The 27,510-nt window shown below is 42.4% G+C and overlaps 1 protein-coding gene and 1 long non-coding RNA gene across 5 annotated transcripts; both read right to left on the bottom strand.

Annotated features, from left to right (window-relative positions):
• Positions 1–555: 555 nt before the first annotated feature.
• LOC132475424 (NLR family CARD domain-containing protein 3-like) lies at positions 556–26,189 on the bottom strand. Of its 4 annotated transcripts, XM_060076559.1 has the most exons (10): positions 26,043–26,189; positions 23,885–25,014; positions 22,916–23,032; positions 21,073–21,197; positions 13,288–15,112; positions 12,278–12,451; positions 5,146–5,319; positions 3,470–3,643; positions 3,247–3,293; positions 556–2,616 (listed from the first exon to the last, which is right to left on the bottom strand). In XM_060076559.1, exons 2-10 carry the CDS (start codon positions 23,950–23,952, stop codon positions 1,937–1,939), a joined length of 3,384 nt encoding a protein of 1,127 aa, XP_059932542.1. In that variant the 5' UTR covers positions 23,953–25,014; positions 26,043–26,189; the 3' UTR covers positions 556–1,936. The 4 variants fall into 4 exon arrangements, with proteins under 4 accessions (XP_059932542.1, XP_059932545.1, XP_059932544.1 ...); XM_060076562.1 differs by lacking the exon at positions 5,146–5,319; XM_060076561.1 differs by lacking the exon at positions 12,278–12,451.
• Positions 19,853–21,065, bottom strand: LOC132475434 (uncharacterized). The gene is made up of 2 exons (XR_009529914.1): positions 20,078–21,065; positions 19,853–20,025 (listed from the first exon to the last, which is right to left on the bottom strand). It is a non-coding gene; the product is annotated as an uncharacterized LOC132475434 (long non-coding RNA).
• Positions 26,190–27,510: the final 1,321 nt, after the last annotated feature.

Here is a 27,510-nt window from a genome sequence, read left to right as displayed (position 1 = left end):
TAGCTGTGGATGTTGCCAAGCTGTCACTCCGATCGAGACTGGCCAAAAGAGACGTGTCTTACATCTTTCGGCGTAGGTCCCGCCCACAAGATTCAGCTCAACAGCAAGCAAAGCTTTTGGATTCACAAGCAAAACTTTTGGATACGCAAACAAAACTTTTGGATTCCCATTAATAATTTTTTATCACATTTATTTTACTTGCAATATTTTTTTTTTGATTGCAGTGTCGATAGTTTTGCTCTCAAATCAATTTTTTGATTGCAGTGTGGATAATTTTGCTATTCTGTTTGATTGTATAATAAGACACAAATCTATGTTTATGGCCAAATAATGTGGCCTAATTCACACATGGAATAGCGGTCCATATGATATGCGGTCCTGTGGCCGCAACTGTTGGTCAATTTAATGATATGCGGCAAGACATTAATACACATCGTTTCTTGCCAGTATTGTACACATTATTGTTATCGACTTGTGTTCCTAATATGCATGTGTTCCCCCGTTAATCTGTACATTGCCATGGACTGTGTAGCTCTCGTCACAATACAGAAAACGTTCAAAACGGGCGTTCTTTATTGGTACCCGACTCCTTTACTTGCAAATGATACATTATTTACATAAGCACAAAGTAAAACACAGAAATATGACACCTGAAAATGACATGCATAAAACAGGAAATAAAGTGCATTAAATGGTGAAATGAAATACCTCGCTGGCCTTTTGTTGTGAATAGAGGTTTGTTAAAGGTTATTTTACTGTCCTAGTATCTTGGCCGTCTTCATGCCAGCTTGGTCATGCTTTTGTATCAATTAAACCAACTGGAAGAAAACATTAGTTCTGTACGCTTGCAGCACATTAACACATTCTAATTACACATTACAAATGGGTTCAGTAACAGTTACATTATATTGACATTTTAACCTTTTAACCCAACATGAATTATTATCCATTTATTTATTACATGAAATTCAAGTATTGATCAGGCCTATTAAGTGTTCATAATGAAAGAAAACGTATTTATGAAACGTCACTTACAGACTGTATTATGCGTTGCGTGTTTAGTTTGCGTCTGTTTAAACAGATGGAGGCACACACTCGTGCCTGCATTCATTCATTCTTTTGAACACTACCTCGCGGTAAAACAATGTTTTCTCACAATCATATACTCATCAATCCTAAAAATCATGGGTTTGTACACGATGTCTGTGTCAAGAAAATATGTGTTTGCTGTACGGTGTTTGCAGATGCATTGATTTAAATACAACTTATTACCGCTGTATCAGCTGTTCTTTCCCAAATAATTTAACCAACGTTATTATTTGCCGTAAAGCAAGATTTTGTTTTGGAATGCTGGGATATAGCCTACTTTGCTCGAGTTTATGAGCCTACTAAAGTGTTCATTCATGCAGCCCCTATGGAAAAAAAAAAGTTGCCAGAATCCACATCCTCACCATAATATTTCAATTAGGCAAATCGTTTGCATGTATGTAATGTGTATAGCCTACTGGTGTGTAAGCTTATGTTGTAGTTCCGACCTGCCACATGGTACGTCAAAATAGCAGCGCTATCCGCTAGTGCACTTAGATCAGGTATATGTAGGTCATTTGCGCAACTGCTTTATCGATCTGTAAGATAGCATCATGCATCATGTGTGCCGGAAAACGCCTCTGATTTTCGCCAACCCTCCTCTCAGGGCGCAAGTTTACTGGCGCAGGTTTGCTGCAGGGAGAAATTGGCTTTGCGCCGGGTGCAAACTAGCAAAGATGCATGCGTCGGTGTAGAAAGTCAATTGCGCTGGATGCAAGACAGGGCCCTATAACTTGGACACTGAGGAACCTACAGGTGGAGAGCCTGAGGAACCTACAGGTGGAGAGAACCCCAAAGAACCTTAACCTAGTTAAGGACCCTTACCCCCCCCCCCCCACCCTCAACCACTTCACCCGTCCCCCACCCTCCACCTGAACCTCACCCTTCCCTCACCCTCTGACCTCACCCTCCCCTCCCCCAGCCCCCCCTCACGCACCCTTATGTCTGAGTGTGTGTGTGTGTGTGTTTGTGTGTGTGTTAACAACCGACACAAAGACACTGAGCCATACCCCAATATCCTGAACCCCGGGAGGAGGTCCTCCTGAGTGAAGCGGGACTGGAAGGTGTGGATGAGTGTCAGTGTGTCTGAGGACCCTCCTCCATCTGGGGACACTCTGTAGAAGGACAGAGTGCCAGCAGGCCGGTCCAGATACACTCCTACTCTGGTGGAGCCAGCAGGGGGGAGGGGGAGGACTGTCTCTCTACCGTTGTAATGGGCATAGTAACGATCATCAGAACACTCAAGACTCCATGACGTGTTGTTCATTCCAAGCCCACTGTCACCACCCTCTCCTCTCCTTGTGATTCCTCTGATTGTCACTCCTATAACAACATGTCCTTTCCTCTCCATCTCCCAGTAACAGCGGTCAGTCAGACCCTCTCTACCCAACACCTGGGTCCAGATGTCAAATCTCTCTGGGTGATCCGGATACGATTGGTCCTCTTCAACCCGCGTCACCTTTCTGTTGTCCTCAGACAGAGCGAGCTCTCTGTGGGCTGTGTTTGGGTCCAGTGTGAGTTCACAGGCATCTGAGGGAGAACAAGACAAGATGAGCTGCTGAACCATTCTTCATCATCATCATCATCATCATCATGACTAGTACTGTTCTCTTGCATTCTTCTTCTTCCTGTTTCATGATCATCTACTCTAAAAACATTAACATAGAAAGACATATCAGATCAATCATATCAGAGCTACTACAGTGGACTAGTGTGCTATAGCTTTACAAATATTTGTGAACATTGTTTATAAGATCATTTAAGTTAAACTTAAATGTCAATCCTGCGTGTGTAAGTAGCTTTCCCAGTCAAACATTGATGCCTAGACAAATGTATAAACGGAATCTACTCCCACACTATTTACACTACATACACATATTATACATGAAAACGTTCCGAATGATGAGCTCATTGCTCCTCTGAAATATCTTTAGTTATAGTCTTCATACTTTTCAAGATATTCGACTTTGAAAGGTTCCAATACACATCCATTGTAATCCACCTGTGTAAACAACAGACTGAACCAGCTGAGCTCACATTCTGGCTGGAAACTAACTGTTGGTACCATAGAACTGGTTCATACATACTATAAATAGACATGTACACACATGTCCATCTCAATAGTGTGTGTGTATTGTGATGAATCAAACAGTCACTTACACTTCTTTGGAGCTCGTTTCAGCCTCCACACTCCACCGTGCTCCACACTGGGGGGGAATCAAAGTGAGAGCAGCATGTTGAAACATTCACCTTCGTCATTTGCTGTCTCATCACGTTCTAAACAACATGAGTGACAGCTGCCTCTTCAAACCGCTTCATGTAGCAGCGGCTTGAATCCTTGTAGGAGACTGTGTCCCTGATTGGTGAGCTGTCCTCTCCATACCTGATAGTGTCCAGTCTCCAGTGTGCATCCTCCTGTCCAGCAGAGAGCAGTGCAGCTCCTGATTCTCCTGGGTGATTGTAGCTCAGGTCCAGCTTTCTCAGATGGGAGGGGTTGGAGCTCAGAGCTGAGGCCAGAGATGCACAGCCTTCCTGTGTGACCAGGCAGCCAGACAAGCTACACACACACACACACACACACACACACACACACACACACACACACACACACACACACACACACACGATAACTGATTTACAATACCCAAGATAATATATATTCAAGATAACTGACTTACAACACCCCCCCAATTACAAGACTCCAGCCCACCCACCAAAGCACATTACTTGTGTTTTGTGCCTTTGCCGGGACCAGTGCTTTCTTCCTCTTCTCAGCAGCTATGTGCCTCAATTTGGCTTCCTGTCCTCCTCCATTTCAGTCTTTCTGCTTTGCTTTATATACTTTATTCAATAAATGATTTATATTTTAATCATAACTAAATATTGTTTCTAGAGCAGCATGAGAAATATTTACAACAAAAAATTAAGTAAACTATATAAACGCCATAATATTTCACTATCTAAAATGTCAATACAATATTAATATTCCTGACAAAAGAATACTGATTGAGGTTTAGAAAGAAGAAAAGACTTCATAACCGCCAGCGGTAACACTAACCGGCCCTCCAGGCAACACGGCTCAGATACTAACTTGTGATGTCCTGTCCCGTGCAGGTCAGTGGAGAAGCGCCCAAGCTCATTTGGTCGGTCGTTTGTCTTTGATATGATCATAATCTATAATGTTGCATCGCTGTGCCCTGATATGAGTCCCAATTTAGAGAGAAAGGGGGAAATCCTACGTTTTTAAAGTTCCTTTTTACAGTAATATTTGCAAACTTTAAATTCTCCTTCAAATTCTTATGGTGGCACACTGTCCTACACCATATGTTGCAAGAAACAGTTTACTAATAAACTACTGGCCCATAGACTACTTAAAGGCCACGCAGAAGAAGTAAAGTGAAAATATCCAAACACTACTGGCACCTTTCTGGGTAAACACGTAGTAGAGAGTAGAGTAGTCGTAATGTCTCTGTTTATAACACTGACCGCTTTAAGACATTAGTAGTATCCCCACTTCTCCAGGCACCAATACACCACTGCTTACAGCTGGCTTTACTATTAATTTACTATCATTAATCCTCGGCTTTCCTTATTTATCATTTCATAATAAATAGAGCTTTTTATGAGCTTTCTCTTCACCCTGGTTACACAATATGACAATACTATTCTGTATCCTATTCATATTTGTGAACTAATGTTTAGCAATTAGAATAATGAATATTGAACAAAGTAAGCTTTAAAATACATTTTGTGGGAAAATTGCAACAACTAGGGGTCACAGACCCTTCCAAGACCCCTGGTACTTCATCCTGCTCTAAACTGTCACCGTCCCGTATATGGGGGACGGTGGGGGGCACTATTATATATTTTTTCATATTTCTAATTGAAAGGTTGCAGGTGTTTGGATGTATTAGAATATCCACCTTAACAACAAGGTGTAACATTTCCAATGATACCAGAGTCATGGATGTGGCCATCACAGCTACAAGCTGAGTTATATAACTTTCCTTTGATGTGGAACTTTTGAATTCAGTATCTGACAATTTGAGTGAAACTGACCTGAGCGTTTCCAGTGTACAGTGTGGACTCCCCAGTCCAGCAGAGAGCAGCTTCACTCCTGAATCCTGCAGATCATTGCTACTCAGGTCCAGCTCTCTCAGACTAGAGGAGCTGGAGCTGAGAACTGAGGCCAGAGCTTCACAGCATGTTTCTGACAGATGACAGCCATTCAGCCTGCACCACAATAAACACAACACGTTAGGAACTTTGATTCAATGTTTAGGGATACTTAAAACCAAAGTCACTTTACACACATAAACAAAATATAATAAATGTTAATACACTGGATCTTTAGATATTAAGAGTTTGATTTCACATAGTTCATAAACAAATCACATCATTGTACTATATTATACTTAAAAATAGTTTTATGAAGAGGCTCAACTTGCTTATCTAGATGATAGCGCCGTGCTATGGTGACTCGGGGTTGCTCTTTGTTTGTTTTGTTTATATGCTGTTTTGTGTACTTCTGGAATCAAGCAATGGGCTTATTCGGTATGACAGAGCCGAACTCATTCGCATACGGGACAACCTGCCGCTCTCACATTCTCTCATTCTGGATTTACCACCTAATTTCCCTCGAGGACGACCAAAACACCAGCCGAGGAAGAGGGGCAAGAGAGCTGGAGCAACTAGCTCGGCTAGAAGACACCGGTGTCACCGACTAGCCCTGCCGAGCCTTACTCTATCCAACGTTCGCTCGTTAGCAAACAAGAAGGACAAGCTCACCTCCCTCATCCTCTCCCGACGGGATTTTAGAGACTGTGCTTCCATTTGCCTGACAGAAACCTTGCTGCATACAAACATCCCAGACTCGGTGTTACAACAGGAGGGCTTTACGTTTTATCGGTCGGATCGCACCAGCGATTCGCTGAAGCAGCGCAGCGGTGTCTGCGTCTATATCAACCAGAATTGGTGTACAGACACCAAAACTCTATCGTCCAGCTGCTCGCCTGATCTGGAGCATCTCACAGTGAAGGGCATCCTTTTCTACTCGCCAAGGGAAATCTCCAACATCCCGTGTGTGGTCTACATCCCACCGAGCACAGTGCCAGCCTCAGCCGCTCAACAACTAGCCGACCACGTTCACACCGTGGAAAACTCCAACCACGACTCGACCGCCCTGGTGCTTGGTGACTTCAACCACGTCTCCATGCAGAAAACTCTCCGCAGATACAAGCCTCAGATTCAAGGCCCCACCAGGCTGGACAAAACATTCGACTAGTGCTACTCCTCCATACCGGAGGCGTATCAGGCTCTAGTCAGAGCCCCTTTAGGTGATTCTGACCACAACACCATATTTCTTGTTCCTAAATACAGACAGAGACTTAAGACATCCAAGCCAATGACAAACCGGGTCAAGAGGAGCTCTCCTGGGGCTATAGATATGTTACAAGACTGTTTTGACATCACTGACTGGGATGTTGTTAAACCTGAGAATCAGGACGATAGACACTTTCACTGAATGCGTAATGTCCTACATCTGTTTCTGCGAGTCTGTGTGCATCCCAACCAAGACGGTTACCATACAGCAACAACAGGCTTTGGTTCAACAAGCAAGTTAAGCGCCTGTGTAAGGAGAAAAATTACGCTTTCAAATGTGGGGACAAAGAGCAATACATACTTCTTAAACACAAACTCTGGAAGGCAGCTAATTCAGCTAAAGCCAACTACAGAGTCAAACTTGCAAACAAACTCCAAGATCACAACATTAAGGGTGTCTGGCAAGACCTACAGGCGATCACTGACTACAAGACAAAACATCACGTTCTTGACTGTGACTCCTCCCTGCCAGAGCGACTTAATTACTTTTTCTGCCGTTTTGAGAACAATGGTGCCCAGACAAGTGCTCTCCCGCACCCGCTTTGGATGGGCACTCTCCCTTTTCCATCCCAGAGCATGATGTCCGTAGACTGCTTCGGCACCAGAAAATCAACAAAGCAGCAGGGCCAGATGGTGTATCACCAGCTACACTCAAGAGTTGTGCAGACCAGCTTGCTTCCATACTCATTTCCATCTTCAACTGGTCTCTTAACACAGAAACGGTACCTGTATGTTTTAAATCAGCTATGAACATTCCAGGGCCCAAGAAAAGTAACATAACCTGTCTTAATGATTATAGGCCTGTTGTACTTACTTCTGTTGACATGAAGGTCTTTGAGCGCCTAGTCTGTAGGTACTTGACACACATCACGCTAGACCCTCACCAATTTGCCTACAGGGCACATATCATTCACTTCGGGAGGGGCCGCCCAGTTACTAGTTAAATCGACTTGGTTGTGAGGTTGCGTCTGTTGAGTGAGTGAGTGGTTGCGGGGGGACAGCTCAGGCTGCCGGACGGCGCTGCAAGGAACTTTAATAAACGCAATATTGTTATCCCGCAGTAATCAGCCTGACAGCCCCGAAACGTTAACGGCCCACCGGGAATTCTCCCGACTCTCCCGATTACCACTCCGCCACCGTGTGTGTGGGTGTGTGTGTAGGCGTTGTTTGATAGCCTGGTTATGTGTATAGGCCTACGTATGATAGGAATATTCATGCTGGTTTAAATAATAAAAGTATTTCCCATCTTTGCTGAGCAAGAGTTTTGTTTGAAAGTTCAGTGTTTGAAACAAATAAAAGCCTGGGCTATTGACGTCTTACGATAGGCCTACCACTGCGGGTCTCTCTTCTTACTGTCCTTCGCAATACTCTCTGATCTCACTAAAAGGCTGGCAGCACGAAATCAAGGGATATTTAGAATAGAACAAAATGTGTGATTAATCGCGAGTTAACTGACATTAATGCGATTAATCGCGATTATATATTTTAATCGCTTGACAGCACTAGTTACAACACACACCTCATACCATTAACAAACTAAAAATGTGTTTCAACATTCACCTCATACCGTCATCAAGAAACCAAGAATGTGTTACAACGCACGCCTTATATTGTCATTAACATACTAAGAATGTGGTACTCAGCTGTGTTAAGTACTCGATTCTGGGCTTGACTTAGGCCAAGAGAAAATGTATGTACAAATAAAAGGGAGAAATGGATGATGTATGACACAGTGAACAATGGACTTACTGATGTAACCTTGACGGACATTTTTTGTTGTAGATGTAACTATTTTCACTGTACTACTATTTGTTAATTTTTAATTTAAGATTCATTTATTAAATTCAAGCTATTTTATTGGCCACTATTATTATTGCTGTCATTGTTTTCTTTTCACGGTTCCCCTTCTTTGTTCTATGACTAAGACAAAGTGACCTGTTCACAAATACTATACTAATTGTATGAACAAACAAATATAAATAGAAACAAAAGTAAAATATAACCGCAAGCGGTGATTAACGGGGTATGAGCAAAATTAAAAGTCAAGAACACACTAATGGAAGATATATAAAATATGACATAATTATGAAGGAAAGATGTTGATGAAGATGTTCCACTTAATGCAATACTGTGCCTCGGCTTTCAGGTGAGCTGCAAAGCAATGGCTGAATGTCATGTTCAGGTTGTTCATAAAGCTATTATCAGGATTCGAACTCTCAACCTAAGGATCACCTGTACAAGGGGCCAATTGAGCCACTGATAAACCTGAACTGCAGGCTCATTCACTGCAGTTCAGGTTCTGACCATTCACATGGTCAAAATGTCTATTGATAAGCATGCAACATCCAGAAAACTCCAAGCACCCATCTCTCAAGTGAATTAAGGGCTTTCTAAAAGCATATACCTGAAAAATCTTTGAAATTCTGGGGAAATTATACCTTTGTAGTCAAGAAAACTAATGGAAGAAACATAAATATGACAGAGTTAATTATGAAGGAAAAATGGTTAACGAATAAGTTCCCCTTAATGCCATACTGTGTCTTGGCAGTAAGATTCTTTGAAACGAATGAGCCGGAATGTTGATTGCCTGATGAATATCAGGTGCTGTTCAATGTTTTGTTTCTTGAATGAGTGGCAACAACAGAATATCATGTTCAGCATGTTCATAATGCTCTAATCAGGATTCAAACTCTCAACCTAAGGATCACCAGTGCAAGGCATTATCCCGTTGAGACACTGACATTCCTGAACTGCATGAAGGCTCATTCACATGGTGAAAATGTCGATTGATAAGCACACAACATCAAGAACACTCCAAGCACACATTTCACAAGAGAATTAAGGGCTTTCCTAAAATAGTACAGATCTGAAAATTTGTACTGTTAATGGTATCCACCTAATGATAGCTGTATGGTAGTTAAACAATAACAAAATGGTCAAATAGGCAAGATGGGTTGCGACTGTGGACGTTTGGCTTTTCTATGAAATTGTGGGAAAAGTAAAACATTTTAGAGCAGAAAACCAGGGTGAAAAATATGCATCTGATTTTAGAGATTAATATGATGAAAGAATATTGAGTCCAGGTCAATCTAGTAAGGAGAAATAAGGCTAGTTCATATTTTTTTTAAATAGCGCCACCTTTGGGTATTGGTATCCACCTAATAATAGTCGTATGTTTTTACAAAATGGTCATATAAGAAACAATTATTGGCAAATATTTCTCAAATGGAGCTAAATAAAACAAATTCTGTTTGAGGATTTTTGTGAGGCTTGGTCTAAAGATTTTATGTGGTGAATCTATGATTTTTTTATTCTTTTTGTAGCCTGTGAAATTTTTGAATATGTTTGGCTTTAAAATGAAATTGTGGGAAACATTTTGAGGGCATAAGACCCAGGGTTTTATGGATGCATCTGATTCTAGAGATTAATATTATGGAATAATTTTGAGTCCAGGTCAATCTGGTGAGGAGAAATAAGCCTAATTCATGATTTTTTACAATAGCGCCACCTTTGGGTGCATTACCACAAAATGTCAAGAGTTTTCTACTTGCGGTATAGGCTGCAGTATTTGATGGTCAAATAGGCAAGATGAGTTGCGACTGTGGACGTTTGGCTTTTCTATGAAATTGTGGGAAAAGTAAAACATTTTAGAGCAGAAAACCAGGGTGAAAAATATGCATCTGATTTTAGAGATTAATATGATGAAAGAATATTGAGTCCAGGTCAATCTAGTAAGGAGAAATAAGGCTAGTTCATATTTTTTTTAAATAGCGCCACCTTTGGGTATTGGTATCCACCTAATAATAGTCGTATGTTTTTTTCTACAATAACAAAATGGTCATATAAGAAAAAATTATTGGCAAATATTTCTCAAATGGAGCTAAATAAAACAAATTCTGTTTGAGGATTTTTGTGAGGCTTGGTCTAAAGATTTTATGTGGTGAATCTATGATTTCTTTATTCTTTTTGTAGCCTGTGAAATTTTTTAATATGTTTGGCTTTAAAATGAAATTGTGGGAAACATTTTGAGGGCATAAGACCCAGGGTTTTATGGATGCATCTGATTCTAGAGATTAATATTATGGAATAATTTTGAGTCCAGGTCAATCTGGTGAGGAGAAATAAGCCTAATTCATGATTTTTTACAATAGCGCCACCTTTGGGTGCATTACCACAAAATGTCAAGAGTTTTCTACTTGTGGTATAGGCTGCAGTATTTGAGGGACAGCCTTACAGAATTTGAGGGAAAAAAACGTTACAGAAACAATAGGGGACCAAGCAGCTTCGGACCCCTACAAATAAATAAATACTAGATTCTGATTGGTCAATCCTGGCGTTCTACAGTCTGTTATATATGTGTACCAAACTGTTGCTTTGAATAACACATCGTTGCTATGGATGCTATTGCTTACCATAAAATTTAGCAGTTTTATTTTGCAAAGCGGAAGCAATACTATCATTTTTCATCAATAAAATCCATTTGTGTTGTTATATTTTGTGTCAATTGATCGAGTTCTGTAGATTCAGGGTCCTTCATCAGCTGAGGGTTAATTTCAGATATTGACCGGCTAGCTGTACATTATCTAGGGATGGGAATTGATAAGAATTTCACGATTCCGATTCCAATTCTACTTATCGATCCGATTCCTTATCGATTCTCTTATCGATTCTCATTGGGTGAGAAAATAAGTATAAATGTGTTTGTTTGCATTAAATCTCTTTAATATCTGATCAGAAGTGCTTCAAGTATTAGGAAATTGTACATTTTCAAATCAATTGGTCTAGACGAAAAAATATATAAAAATATATGCCATCATTATGTGCCATACAACTAAAAACACAGACTGAAAACAGCCAAGTAAGAGCTTGTGCCTTTTGGAATGCTAACAGTGCTCATTTGCATTAAACTTGTAACAAAATTCAACTGACATAAACAAAATGAAGCATTGATTAGACAGAGATTTATTAGATGGGCCTACCTATTAAACCGTTGGAACACACAAGACCGGAAACCATAGCAATGCCGGTAAACAAATCCCGAGAAGCCCAATCCCTATGAGAGCTCCCCGCGCTACGGCCATCCGGAGGCGACAGAGCTGTTGGCCGTGATATTATATATACAATTATAATATATTATATACTATTATATATAGAGCTCCGGGAGTCGCAAACTGCAACAATCACTTTCTCCTCCATGCCGCAGTCACCCCGGACTGCACTGCACTGAGTTTGACGGCTGACGCTGATTGGCGTCAGCCAATCAGCGTTACACATGTCACTCAGTTATCACGCTGTTGAACGCTGATTGGCTGTCATCACGACAAAAACTTGTCGCCGGTTTTCTCCCGCGAAAATTTCGCCCTTATACGCGTCTCTACGTTCACTTTGTATGGGATCTTGTCGCCCCGTCGCGTTTTGTGTGAACACACAATGCGATTCTTCCTCGGCGGCGCCATGTTTGCTGCGTTCTGAACCAAAACAAAAGCAGCGTGTGTGTGACGTCATGACGCATTTGCCGCGACCGGAACCGATAAGCGGAATCGTTAAGCAGGCTTGCTAATGATTCCAAGGAATCGGTTGACTCGGAACCGGTTCTGAACAAGAACCGGTTCTCGATTCCCATCCCTAACATTATCCCTACATAATGTGGCCCGTATACTGTCATGGAAACACAAGTATAAATGTGTTGTTATTCCTATAAAAATAATATATTCGTACATGTTAACTTTAATTGATGTATATGAATCTGTTCAATGTCCTCTGATGTTGAATGTGTGATGTAACTGTTTGACCATTGAGTTAAACTGACCTGAGAGTTTCCAGTCTACAGTGTGGACTCTCCAGTCCAGCAGAGAGCCGCTTCACTCCTGAATCCTGCAGATCATTGGCACTCAGGTCCAGCTCTCTCAGACTAAAGGAGTTGGAGCTGAGAACTGAGGCCAGAGCTTCACAGCATCTCTCTGACAGCTCACAGCAATTCAGCCTTCACACACAATAAACACATGTTAGGAATTGTGATTTAAGTAACTTACATCTTTTGAAAATGGTTTTGTATATGAATGTTACTTTTTATTGTAGTATTATGTATATTATGTATTGTTATACATAATATACATAGTTTATCAGTGGCTCAAGTTCGAAATAAGCACAAAAATATAATTCCATAACCTTTAGTGAATAAGAATTCCAAATGCTTGAGATTTAGGACTTTTTAAGCTTCACTTAAATGCGCGTAACTTGGGAGACGAACACCCTGCTCAGAAATTCAAGACTGAAGCGCTACCTCCACTCTACCACTCTCTCACGGAGACACAATGCGCAACAGCAATCATTGTCTACATAAGGTCCAACAAGGACAATCAAATAACGAATACCCTCTGATGAGAACCTGCATCTCTCATAAAGAATATTCTCAGGCAATGCCAAGAGATCGGTCCCGAAAGAGCCTCTGTCGGAGAGACCGCTTGACGATACGGGATCCACGGGAACACCCACAAATGGTGACGCCATTGTCAAAGGAGGGACTAGGAAGCTGCGCATGCCGATCTAACCCGATAGACTTAGGTTTGGTTAAGAGCATAAGTCACCATGGTGATACAGCGACGCTAAAAGAGATCGACTTTCGTGTCACTAACCCAGGCTTTGAGCTCAACATACCTCGCTAAACCACTAATCGAGGTTCATAGTACAGGGTACAGGTTACACAATATGACGTGTGTTTGTGATTCATGTTATTAGTGAACCTACAAAGATGTTTTCTATGTTATCATAACTTTTATATTCTACTATCAGGTATATCGTGTTGTTGTCTGAACCTACAGAGATGTTTTGGAGGCTTTGACCACTGGCAGCAGCCCCAGAAGACCCTCCTCTGAAGCAGAGTATTTCTTCAGGTCAAAAACGTCCAGGTCCTCTTCTGATGACAGTAAGATGAAGACCAGAGTTGACCACTGAGCAGGAGAGACCCGATTTTTGAAGAGACTCCCTGATGTCAGGGACTGTTGGATCTGCTCCACTAGAGAACTGTCGTTCAGCTCATTCAGACAGTGCAACAGATTGATTCTTCTCTCTGAAGAGAGACCTCCATCCATCTTCTTCTTGATGTAAGACGCTGTTTTCTTACTGGTCTGTGAGCCACTTCCTGTCCATTTCCGCAGACGTTGTTTAATCTGAGAGAACAGTGATCTAATTCCTGTCTTTCTCAGCAGACCTCGTAGGAGAATCTGATTGGTCTGCAGAGAGAGGCCCAGTAAGAAGCGGAGGAACAAGTCCAGGTGTCCATTCTCACTCTGTAAGGCCTTGTCCACGGCACTCTGGTAGAGGTGTTTCTCTTTCCTGGATTGTTCTACTGAGAGCAGATTGACATTAGTGTCGATGAAGTACTGAAAGACATAAAGGGCAGCCAGAAACTCCTGGATGCTCAGATGGACAAAGCAGAACACTTTGTCCTGGTACAGCCCACACTCCTCTTTAAAGATCTGGGTGAACACTCCTGAGTGCACTGAGGATGCTCTGATATCGATGTCACACTCTTCCAGGTCTGCCTCGTAGAAGATCAGGTTGCCTTTCTCCAGATGGTTAAAAGCCAGTTTACCCAGCGAAACAATGATCTCCCTGCTCTCTGAACTCCAGTGTGGATCTGTTTCAGATTTCCCATGGTACTTCCTGTCCCCCTGCATGGACTGAACCCTCAGGAAGTGGCTGTACATCTGAGTCACGGTCTTGGGCTTCTCTTTTCCTATCTGGGATGTTTTGAAGCAGTCCTCCAGAACTGTAGCAGTGATCCAACAGAAGACTGGGATGTGACACATGATGTGGAGGCTTCGTGATTTCTTGATGTGGGAGATGATTGTGTTGGCCAGTGTCCCCTCTGTGAACCTCTTCCTGAAGTACTCCTCCTTCTGTGGGTCGGTGAACCCTCTCACCTCTGTCACCCTGTCAACACACTCAGAAGGGATCTGATTGGCTGCCGCAGGGCGTGTGGTTATCCAGATGCGAGCGGAGGGAAGCAGGTTGCCCCTGATGAGGTTTGTCAGCAGCACGTCCACCGAGGTGGACTTTGTGACATCAGTCCAGATCGGGTTTTTCTGGAAGTCCAGAGGAAGTCGACACTCATCCAGACCATTCAAGATGAAGAGAACTTGGAACTGGTGCAATCCGCAGATTCCTGCTTCTTTCGTCTCAATAAAGAAGCGATAAAGAAGTTCCACCAAGCTAAACTCTTCACCTTTCAGTAAATTCAGCTCTCTGAAAGTGAGGGGAAATGTGAAGTGTATATCATGATTGGTTTTGCCTTCAGCCCAGTCCAGAGTGAACTTGTGTGTTAGGACGGTTTTACCAATGCCAGCCACTCCAGTTGTCATCATTGTTCTGATTGGTTGATCTTGGCCAGGTAAGGGTTTAAAGATGTCTTCACATCTGATTGGTATTTCTTCCTTGGCTGGCTTCCTTGAAGCTGTTTCAATCAGTCTGACCTCATGTTCCTTGTTGACCTCTCCACTGCCTCTCTCTGTGATGAAGTGCTCTGTGTAGAAGTCATTCAGACCTGTTGGCTGTCCTGTTTCAGCGATTCCCTCAAACACACACATGAACTTCTTCCTCAAATGAGACTTTAGTTTATATTGGCACTTGACAGCGTCAGATCCTAAATGAGGAAACAACAGAAGACATCAGTTAGTGGATGGTAGAAAGATGTCAATATTTCCTTTAAATTATCAACTTCATGATATTTAGTGGCTTCTTTACTTGTGGTCATAGAAAGTGGTTATGACTGCATGTTACAGATTCAAAATGTTCAGGAATATTATTTCCACAGCAATATTATTGGTCTAATGATAGTAATAATGATGGTGAATCAGTGTAAAGTGACTTGCTTTGCTGATATAACAAGACAGTGTTGCATCTCTTCCACTGAGTTATTCTTCTGTTGATCTGCAGTTTATGTTTAATATTAATAATGCATTTCATTTCAAGGCACCCCCATTCTACATCTGGTGGCGCAAGTGTTAAGTGTTCGTACAACAGTTTTTGTTTTTGGTTTGCTTAAAGGTCCCATGACATGCCACCAGGTGTTTGATTAGCCGTTACAAGCCGTTTGAAAAATCAGTCTCTTATGTCATCACAAGTGGGCGTGTCCATCTAGATGTGTGCTGGATAGATCAGTCTACCAGCATACCAAGTGGACCGTATCAGGCGTTGCTCATCTATCCGTTGCACACGTGGACACGGCCAATTGTGATGTCATAAGAGCCCGATTTTCTAAACGGCTTGTAACGCCTAATCACACTCACAAGAACGTGTTTGGTGCTTGTGACTGTACGTGAAGTTGATCACGGCATGCATTGACAATTGGCATACAAAGAACTTGGCCGTCCGAACCACAATTGTTTGTAGCATGAGCCTCAACAATGGCAGGAAGTTTTTACATTACACTGCTGATCCAGATTTTTATTAGTGAATGGGTAATTCAGTGTCCTGCAACGAACATGCAGTGGGACCATGGGTGTCGCGTCTACTCCAGAGATGCCTCACTGTCCCTCCGACCCAGACTACGCCAATCAACACCGCCAAAACATCTACCGGCGGCCATCCGAGCGACACAAACCGGAGAACACCTCCGCCGGCGAACCAACAACCCACCACAGCCGTCAATAATACTCAGCAACGTGTGATCGCTGACACCAAAGTTTGACGAACTTCGTGTCAACCTAAAGAGCTGTTTTGAATACCCGGAATCCAACATCATGGTGTTCACCGAGACATGGCTTCACCAAGGCGTCCCGGATTCTCTGCTCAACCTGGATGGCTTCTCACCCGACGCATCCGGGAAGAGAAAGGGGTGGAGTCGGCGTGTGCGTAAGTGATAAGAGGTGCAAACAGTTCACTGTGAAAAAAACCATAGAAGAACTGCTGTGTTTATCCATGAGACCTAACTACCTGCCTATAGAGTTTGGCAACATCATCATAGACGCTGTTTATGTCCCCCCTAGCGGCAATGCAGACAGAGCAGCTGCACGCATAGCAGAGTGCGCACAGCTGCAGCATACACCCGGAGCTCCCGTTTTCTTTTTGGGGGACTTTAACCATTGTAAACGGGACACTGCCTTGCCGGGCTTTGAACAGTTTGTAAAATGTGACACAAGAAATAACAAGATCCTAGATAAATGTTAGGGCAATAAAGGGGGGATATTCAGCAAAGCCAAAGCCCCCCTTTCCAACTCAGACCAAAACACCATACATCTAATACCGTTTTTCAAATCAAGCAAACCTGAACATAAGACGGTTAATGTGTGGACAGACGACGAAATTGAGACATTAAAGATGAGCTGAACTGAAATTGAAGTTTAGTAGATATAACAGATGTATACTGTCTGCCTTCTCATTGGTACAATAACTAAAAATGGCTGAACTTGCTAAAAGGGATAAAATTGTACAGTGAAAGTGTTTATGTTACGGGGCGCCGCCATGTTGGATTTCAACATTCAGCTATGTCATTGGCATGGTAACCTACTCCTACTCTGAGGCTCTATCAGCCATAGCAGGTAATGAGTCAGACTGAGGCTCGGTGAAATGGCTACAGAAAAGCAAACAACCAGGTCTACAGGAGGATCATACTGCATTGTCCCTGGCTGCAATAATGAATTATATAGGGTCAAGGCAGCTGGGGTTACCATACATTTCCACAGGCTACCTTTGAATAGGAAACCAGCCCTTAATACATGGCTGGCAGCCTTAAAACTGAATAACCCTCCGATGTCATGTCAATCTCCACAAGCTAGCACTCCGACCATAACATGTATAAACTATTACTCTGATGATATCACAGATCTATATTTCCAAGCTGCTAATTAAACCGGCGGGTCTGTAAACAGGAGTTCCACAAAAGTCCCTTTCTACTCACCCTGATGTTCGCCGACTTGCCGGATGCTGATGCAGAGGGAGTTAAACACAAAGAAGTAGTTCCATAGTAAGATGTATCTGTGCAACATCCATCAACATCCACCAGAAAGTTAACCTCCAACATCAACCTAAAGTAAACCGTGACACCCTTGAATTTGCCTCGCATCTATGCTCATCCGTGGGTGTATCTCCCTAAGTGCATCTAACATGTCTTTCAGGCCCCGTCCACACAGAGCAGATTTTTTGATGAAACCATATCCCAGGGTGGTTTCAAATAAAACCGGGCCTATGCGGTTTCGTGTAGGATTCGTGAGGACGCCTGGGCTGGGTTGCACCAACTGGGCGTAAGCCTGGTCTTAACTACGCCTGGTCGTAACTTGGCATTCTAAGTCCAACCTAACCGTTACGCCGGTTGCACCAACTGGGCTTAGCGTTCTTTTCACTAAGACCAGGTGTAAATCCTACGCCTGGTCAGGGGCAGGCGTAGAGTTGAAATTCCAGGCTGTTTCTATTATTCTATAGCAATTACATTCAATCCAATGCAGCGCTAGTACCACCATCCTTGCAACTGCTCATTGCGCTACGCTTCTATGCAAACGGGGCATTTCAAAACACAGCCGGCGATATGATCAGTGTTCACAGATCGATCGCCTGTCGGGAAGATATCGCTGGCCGATTAGTCCGTTATCAACTTATAATCAGTTGTGAATGTTGTTTTAATTATGTTTACATGTTTTATATAGGCCGACACATTAAACAGATCTCTCCTACAGTCTCAAAACAACTCAATTTAACTCCTTTTCATTTGATGATGTTCGATGCTTCTGTCAAAAAGAACCCTTCCCGTCTAAATGCCTGCTCGTTGTAAACCTTTAAATTACAAATACATATTTTAATTACATTCGTTTGCAGTGTTTTATTGTTAGGCATTAACAAAATGAATGAAAATGAATGAACGAATTAATTATTTATTTCGGTGTCCAACAGCATGTCAAGTAAAATAGTAAATACCTGTTGTCACGAGGTATCGTAGCAACGCGGTGATATGCGCATTCCATGGAACATTCACATCACCGCCCTGTGGCAGTGGTGCCTCAGCGCAATATCGTCTGGAGGCGCACACAGCTTTTGGCCGTGATAATATATATTATATGAGATAGATATCTATGTATAATATGATAATATTTAGATATAGAGCTCCAGGACTCCCGCCGGAGTGTTCTAGAATATTTACAGAACATTGCCGAAAGCTGTGTGACCCTCGCCATTGCGATACATCCACGGTAAGCACGAGCGCATGGTACCGTGGCCGTAAGCTGCTCAGGGCCACACCCCCACCCTCCACCTTGACCCGCCTCTAAAAAACGGCACCTTTGTGGAAAGCTCATTGAGGGACTGGCTTGTAGTGGCATCTCAGTTTCCTCAACAGGTTTCACTGGACTCAGTTATTAATGACCCTGCAGTGATTTGTAATGTTTTAATAATAATTGTATAAAGTGTGGCTCTCTGTTTGAACAACAAGCTGACCAGGTTGCAATGAGCAGTATCTAAGATCACCTTAGCTGCACTAGCACTGACTACAGGAGGCCTCTGGATATCCACTCTTTTTTTTCTTAGACCAATACATATTTCAGAGGTTTTCACAGCTCTGGAGAAGTATAAATACATGAAAGGCACACTGGGTGCTGGATGTCCCAAACATCTGGAAATCAGCCCTTGTAATGCCTTTGCATAAAGGTGGAGACTCAAATGATCTCTAAACAATAACAGGCCAATATCGAAGCTCTCCTGTCTGGCCAAATTGTTAGAATACTTTGTTAATGAACAAATCAATGCTTTCCTTTTTTATGCCCTTACCAAATCAGGCTTTAGAGCTTGCAATAGTGCAGACTGGCAAAAACGCTGGTGGTAAAATACATAGCTGCCACTTTTGATCATGGGCAATACTGTGCTGCTGTGTTTATTGATTTATCCAAAGCTTTTGACACAATTTCAACGACACTATACTTGTTGGAAAACTGGCCTCCATGGGTTTTTGATAATGGCTCCCTTAACTGGTTTCAAAGCTATCTCACTGACAGGACACAGTGTATTGATGCTGCAGGTCGATTATCTGATGCCTTAGAGTAAAAAAATTGTGTACCACAAGGTTCTATCCTGGGCCCGCTACTGTTTACACTGGACATAAATGATATCTGTGCCTCCTTAGAACAGTGTAAAGTACATTTTTATGCGGACGACACAATTTTATATGCCTCAGCACCTACAGTTGCAATTGCAACCTGGTCAGCTTGTTGTTCAAACAGAGAGCCACACTTTATACAATTATTATTAAAACATTACAAATCACTGCAGGGTCATTAATAACTGAGTCCAGTGAAACCTGTTGAGGAAACTGAGATGCCACTACAAGCCAGTCCCTCAATGAGCTTTCCACAAAGGTGCCGTTTTTTAGAGGCGGGTCAAGGTGGAGGGTGGGGGTGTGGCCCTGAGCAATCAGGCTTTAGAGCTTGCAATAGTGCCGACTGGCAAAAACGCTGGTGGTAAAATACATAGCTGCCACTTTTGATCATGGGCAATACTGTGCTGCTGTGTTTATTGATTTATCCAAAGCTTTTGACACAATTTCAACGACACTATACTTGTTGGAAAACTGGCCTCCATGGGTTTTTGATAATGGCTCCCTTAACTGGTTTCAAAGCTATCTCACTGACAGGACACAGTGTATTGATGCTGCAGGTCGATTATCTGATGCCTTAGAGTAAAAAAATTGTGTACCACAAGGTTCTATCCTGGGCCCGCTACTGTTTACACTGGACATAAATGATATCTGTGCCTCCTTAGAACAGTGTAAAGTACATTTTTATGCGGACGACACAATTTTATATGCCTCAGCACCTACAGTTGAGCAAGCATTATCAAACCTCCAATGTGCTTTTAACTGTGTGCAGAAATATCTGAACAGCCATACACAAAATAGCAATACATGAGGTAATGACATCAGGGAGAGTTTTGACACATTGGTAGTTAGTGGGGGGGCGAGTTTAAGAGAGGATGAGCTTAAATTGATACTGAATGAGTCTAAGTCTAAATTCATGTTATTTTCTAAACCCAGAAAACCTGTCCCTACTATACATAAGATACAGTCTCTTCATGGGACAGAAATTGAGGGAGTCAGCCAGTAAAAATATTTGGGCATCTGGTAAGACGACATGCTATCTTTTAAAGTACTTGAACGAGCAAAGAAAAAATATTTTTCTGTGTTTTTAACACGCAAAATGGAACAATCTGCAGTATAGTCTAAAATTGAAACTATTTGTATCAGTTGATCATTTCAAGTGTTTTTTTGATGGTATGATTACGGTACAGTGCTCTTGTTTTAACTAGCTATTGCCTGATAGGTTTATTGTTTTTTTAATTATTTTACTTTTATTTACATTTGGATTGTTGTACTTTGCTTAATATTTGTATTCGGCATTTTGTATCTCCTTGACTTTTGTAATCAGGGCATTACTGTAATGTAAGAAAGCTCTTTGAGATCAGTCTTTTTCCCCGGAAGAAACAATTATGTTACCATATGTAATTTAGTCCGATCATTACCAAGAAGAATCTCCTAACGATCCTCAAAATGTGTATTTCTTCTCAGAGTCTCTTCTGCCTTCCAAAATAATTTTCTCCTCTATTTTTAAAATAAGCGTAATTTACCGTCCTCCAATATGTTGGGCTGTTCCTCCTGGTCCATCTCCATCAGGCAAGGTTTTGTGATGTTTAGCTCTGTTTGATGCTGCTGTACAGACTGAGCACTGGTAACCTTTGACATCTCCTGGTGTCTGTGGAAAACACACACACACACAGGATCTATTATATTTATAAATATATATATACTTTTTGTCTTCTGTTACAGTTTATTTACTGCACATCACTTAAAATGACTGCGTGTGTCTCCTTATGTCAGGGCTCCCTCTAGAGGTGGAGAATGACTTGACGGTGTGTGACTCCTTGTGTCAGGGCTCCCTCCCAGGGTTAATCATTTTCGACCCGGTCTTGTCCAGAAACGCCGCTCAAAGTATGGTTTGAACTGCCGTCTTTCTGTTTTTTTACCATCACAATACGAAGAACATCAAGTACAGCGCTCGCCTCGGGCGTTGGAGCAACGGATATGTTTGCGCCAATATGTCGAGTTGTATCTGGAGATAAATTAGTAGGCCTACATTGTACAGAGAGATCATCATTTGAATTTCACCTGCATTTTTTTTGATGAGCGTCTCGGTCTCGAGCGCAAGCTTGTGGCAGCGTCATGGCACAGTGTCATGGCAACCGAACTTAATCGTTTCTGAAAGCCTCCTTCTCTGTCCACAATACAATGCAAACCCATCGTTTTCTCATTTATCCACCTCAGCTATCGTTTTCAGTGTCGGAATTCTCAGTTTTAGTGTGGACGGAAGCGCTAAACGGGTAAATCTTTATGTATTTAGAGATTTATCCGGGTTAGTGTGGACGGGGCCTTAGTTGATTAAACAAGTTTGTTGTGTTTCCAAGGGGTGCAGATAAAACATTGCAGCACATTTTTCAAATGATGGTGGCCTGTAGGCCAATTTCCACTGGAATCGGCACGGAAGCGGCACGGCAGCGAATCGCTCGCCGAAAATAATGGAAACCATTAAAGTGAACCGTCTACCGTATTTAATGGGTTATGTGTATGGTTGATTATAAGGTAGGCCTATGTATATATATATAGATATTATAATGTATATTATAATATATATGGTTTGAATATAACTTGTGAATAATATTGTATGAATACTTAATTCATACAATATAATTCATATAATATTGTATGAATACTTAATTCATACGTGCATAATTATAATTATGCACGTCTTGAGCCATCTGTCGGAACGTGTCCATGCCGCTTCCAGTGGGGATTGCAGTACGGAACACAGCCGCTTCGCTGCCGTGGCGCTTCCGGTGGAAATTGGCCTTGTGCCTCGTCGGCTTCTTCAAATCCGAAGTGTTGCCATATTAGAGAACTCGTTTTACCCTTTTTATCGAGTAAACGCGGCTGTCCTCGCTATGCCATCTCGCTCGCGTTGTTTTGTGAATAAGGTCACCACACACAGAGCTCGTGGGGCCGCGTTGAACGCTCTGGGGGATGGACTGAATTGCCCATGAGCGTCTCCTACACAAGACCTCACAGACAACGGAAAATTCCAAAGGAATCGTTCCATCTCGATTTTATTAATTTGGAGATCGTTTAATCCCAAGAATCAAAATCGTGATCAAACTTCGATTCATTGCACAGGTCTTATTCGTTTATTTACCCGAATATTACTCTGCATGTAAACGCACTGACTAACAGTAGAGTCTGATAACAACATACCGGTCTGTTTTCATCGTCTGTTTGAAACTCTTTCTGGTCTGGCTGTTCACATTGTGGTTTAAATCAAAGCCTTTCACCACCATAAGATCTCCCGCCTCCGCCCCCCCGATCCTCCAGCGCTGAAGAAGCCCCCCTCCATGTCTGACTGGTCACTCTCTAAGTCCTCACCTCTTCTCAATAGACGGATTTCCATCTTTAAATCGGTAAGGTGCATCCATAGAGCGGTCACTCTTCATGGAGACACAGCTGGGTCCAGGAAAGTCGGCTCTCTGCTGCTGGACTCTTCTAGAAACACAAGAACCAGGATTTATGGAAGTTTGATAGAAGCTGTATCTTTATGATCTCACAAAACTCCACCCACCCACCCACCCACCCCCACACCCACACACACAAAAATTGCGTGTTTATTCTCAGCAGCTGCTGGAGGGATTACAAGGTGCACAATGACTTTTCCTGGCAGCAAAATCGCTAATCAATTCATCATAGGATACCCTATGTTCCCCTTAAGCGTTCTAGTCCCATTGTTGACCGTAGATATGTTTTAATGAGTTTCAGTTTAGAAAAACTGCGCTGAGAAAGGATAGTCCGCCTCTGTTGCGAAAAGACGAACGCATTGAAGGCTGTACCGTTTCAGGGAAGCGGGGGGGAGGGACTCTATGGTAAAAACAAGTAATTTGCCGAATTGAGTGATAAGGTACCCAATTAAGAAAAAACAACGGTGGGCCTGTTCATAAAAAAATTATATTTTTGGTAATGCAATGATGTAATAATTAAATTGACATTTTTTCAGGTACTGTGCCCTAGACACTCTGCGTACTCTGCGTATGGGGAGCGGCGCCACTGCGTACCGAACTGCTTTGCCAAAATCAGAGTCTTATTTAAGCATGTTATCTTTTCCTTCTGTGATATTAAGAACAGACAATGACCAAATGGAAGCCACTGTTTTACTGTCAATCTTGACCACAGAATGGCAGTCATGTAGAATAAACAGAGTAGAGAACAAAGACAGGTTGCTAGGGTGATGATGCCAATCAAAGCCTTTCACCACCATAACATCTCCCGCCTCCGCCCCCCCCGATCCTCCAGCGCTGAAGAAGCCCCCCTCCATGTCTGACTGGTCACTCTCTAAGTCCTCACCTCTTCTCAATAGACGGATTTCCATCTTTAAATCGGTAAGGTGTATCCATAGAGCGGTCACTCTTCATGGAGACACTGCTGGGTCCAGGGGAGTCTGCTCTCTGCTCTGGGCTTCAACACACACACACACACACACACACACACACACACACACACACACACACACACACACACACACACACACACACACACACACACACACACACACACACACACACACACACACACACACACACACACACACACACACACACACACACACACACAGCTTTTAATCACACTGCAGTTTTCACACTAATTCTCCTTACAAGGCAGTTTTTAGGTGAAAGCATTTCACTTGTTTCTAGCTTTTAAGTCCTTAATTATCTTAATAAATGGAAAAAGAAAATATATACTTACTTAAATTATTCTTCAATATTATAACTTGTCACTGATATTTTTTTACTCTGAGTGACCTAAACTAGAATCACAGAATTATAAATCTGTTTGATCAACCCTGCATACTAAACTGCTTTGCCAAAGTCAGAGTCTTATTTAAGCATGTTAACTTTTCCTTCTCTGATATTAAGAACAGACAATGACCAAATGGAAGTCTCTGTTTTACTGTCAATCTTTACCACAGACAGCAGTCATGTAGACCAAACACAGTAGAGAACAAAGACAGAACCCTGGTCATATCAGGGGAGCCTTAATGCTCAGTTCAGATGGATTGCTCTTCCTGAGTTTCTGGTCTTGCTGTTCACGTTGTGTTTTAAACGTGGCCGATACGACGACTGTGGATCTAGAGTGACGTCAAAGTGCCATTACGATACGACTGTTCAACCTGAGGTCGCATTCAGAGAAATCCCTCCTGTATCTGATACAGGACCACGTATGGAAGTGGCCCAAATAAGAATTGAGCAGACAAGATTCTGTGTGCCTTTCACCACCATAACATCTCCCGCCTCCGCCCCCCCCGATCCTCCAGCGCTGAAGAAGACCTCCTCCATGTCTGATCGGTCTCTCTCCAAGTCCTCACCTCTTCTCAATAGACGGATTTCCATCTTTCAATCGGTAAGGTGCATCCATAGAGCGGTCACTCTTCATGGAGACACTGCTGGGTCCAGGGGAGTCTGCTCTCTGCTGCTGGACTAAACAAGAACCAGGGTTTATGGACATTTGATAGAAGATGTATCTTTATGATCTCTGAAAATAGACTGATTAGCATCACACACACACACACACACACACACACACACACACACACACACACACACACACACACACACACACACACACACACACACACACACACACACACACACACACACACACACACACACACACACACACACACACACACACACACACACACACACACACACCTTGTGGCAGCGTCATGAATAATGAATGAATAATTGCCTGTCTTCAAAACTTGAGAGCCCTATAAAAGTATAGGCAAATTGTTTTGTGAAGCTGTCGTCTATAACTAAACTTTAGCCTTCTGATAAACGATTCAGATGGACATCGAGAAATTCGTCATAAACAGAGGCAGAGAGAGAGGAGCCGTTCGGAGAGATGAGGTGGAGGACGAGGGAGGTATGATAATTTGACCGGCAGTGGGTCTGTTTACAGGCCGGAATATGTTCGGAATGAAGTGGTCAATGATTCTTGACAGGCTGGGGCCTACTTTATTCGAAGTGCGTAAGTTTCGTCTCAGCTTTGGTAGGGACACTTCACAGACGTAACCCAAAATCACTACGTAGACTGCATCATGCTGAACAATAAATACTTAATTGATGTGGACTTATTCACATTTAAACTAGCGTGAGTAGGTGAGTAGAGGTTCACGTGAATATTTAATCGGTGCTCGTGCCCATCGCGCGAGGTATACGAACCGAGGGGCTTCTCGCTGCGCGCTACTGTATATTGTTATATTTTATAACATGTCATAATGGTGGTAGTACTTGGGGAGACAAATATTTTCTGTGGTGGTAGTTGGAGAACCACTGGGTAGGGAGATTTGACAATCCGTAGAGGCCACTAGTCAGTATATCAATGGTTAGAAAAAAAAATAGCGCCCAATTTACGGAACCTTATCTAAATGTTCATGACAGCAACAATGTAGGCCTACGATTCACTTAGTTACTGTGAGCTTCTGAAGATAGATCAACCTTACCTGAATCCGTATTGGGTATTTCTTTCTCAATATTTAGCCTATTTTTCCTCATCGTCGTTTATCTGTTGTTCAACTCCACCCAAGAAAATCAAGAGATTTGCGCAGTTTCAGGTCAAGCTAAAATCTCTTTCTTCGCTAAGTGAGTGCAAATGTACGTAGGCTACATTATGTAATGGACACGATCAGTTTCAGTTTCATTAGGAATGTCATGGACGTTCAATGTCAATGAACTTTCATTTTCACGCACGGAAAATGTGGGTTTGTGTGGGTGTCTTGTAACTAGCAACACATTATTTTCTAATAATCTTTATTCTTTTGTATGATTATAAATACGTTTACAACTTTTTAATCAACGACAAAATTAAGAATGATGCCTCATTCATAATTTTTTGTGTGTTCGTGTTTCATCTTTAATTAAATAAAGATGAAAAATATTTATTAGATCACATTTCTGTAAATCTATCGAAAATATTTTCTTCAATATTTGTTTTTGTTTCGTAAAATAAACAAAATTATATGATGTTGGATATTACTTATATGATATGAAAAATGATATGCCTAGGCCTATATGGTATGATGTTGGAGACTCATGTGGGATAAAAACACAACAGCAAGACAGAGTTGCCCCCTGTGATCCTGATCAAAGGCTGAACCCTAGGGAAGCCTCTCTTATTTCTTCCAGTGGATTTCATACGTCCTGCGCTCTGTGTAGCTAGCCTCCCTGGTTCCTTCGCCGCTACAGACCATTTCTTTGAACACCTTTACCACAAGACCGCCAGCCAGCACCAGTCCCACCGCCGCGTGGCCCACCTCCGCTACTGCAGCCAGACGCGGGCCCCCGCTCCTCCCCAGGAGGCAGACACCAAGCTGGGGCCTGCAGCATCCAGCTGGCGCCCCGGAGCCCAACACTGTGGTGCGGCAACGCACTGCTGTGTGGCAGGTCGGGTTTTTCTGGCTATTTCCGGTTTGTATGTTTTTACCGGAGTACCTGGCTGCAGACGACCTCTATGAGGTCGCTTCCGGTGCAGGCTCCACTGTCAGGACAGGAAATGCACCACCTCTGCATTTGCCTACTATGCTGCTTTCACATAACGCATGTTGGTGTTCGACAGCACCCCCAACTCGGACTGACTTCCTGTGTCCCTGCTTAGAAGAGAAATCAAATGAATAAATGTCAGGTATATAACCTATTGGAGACGCAATCAGTGCACTTGCAAATGAGAGCCTGCAGTATGACCGATTGTTTGACATTATTTAACCATCCATCTACAACTCCAGCAAATACGATCAGACAGATACATAATTGATTCAATTGTATTCAATTAGCGTTATAAAAGATCTGTATCTGCCCATTGAAAATCCAATTCCACCCATGTGGAAGTGTGGTTCAGGTATACCAGACAATATTAAAATATTTATAACATAAAAACTTTGCTATACGTAGGCCTACAGCATATCATACATTTGA

The sequence above is a fragment of the Gadus macrocephalus genome, chromosome 17 (assembly GCF_031168955.1).
Source record: "Gadus macrocephalus chromosome 17, ASM3116895v1".
Taxonomy (NCBI): domain Eukaryota; kingdom Metazoa; phylum Chordata; class Actinopteri; order Gadiformes; family Gadidae; genus Gadus; species Gadus macrocephalus.
The sequence above is the reverse complement of the archived record's forward strand: the minus strand, read 5'-3'. Positions and strand labels throughout refer to the sequence as shown.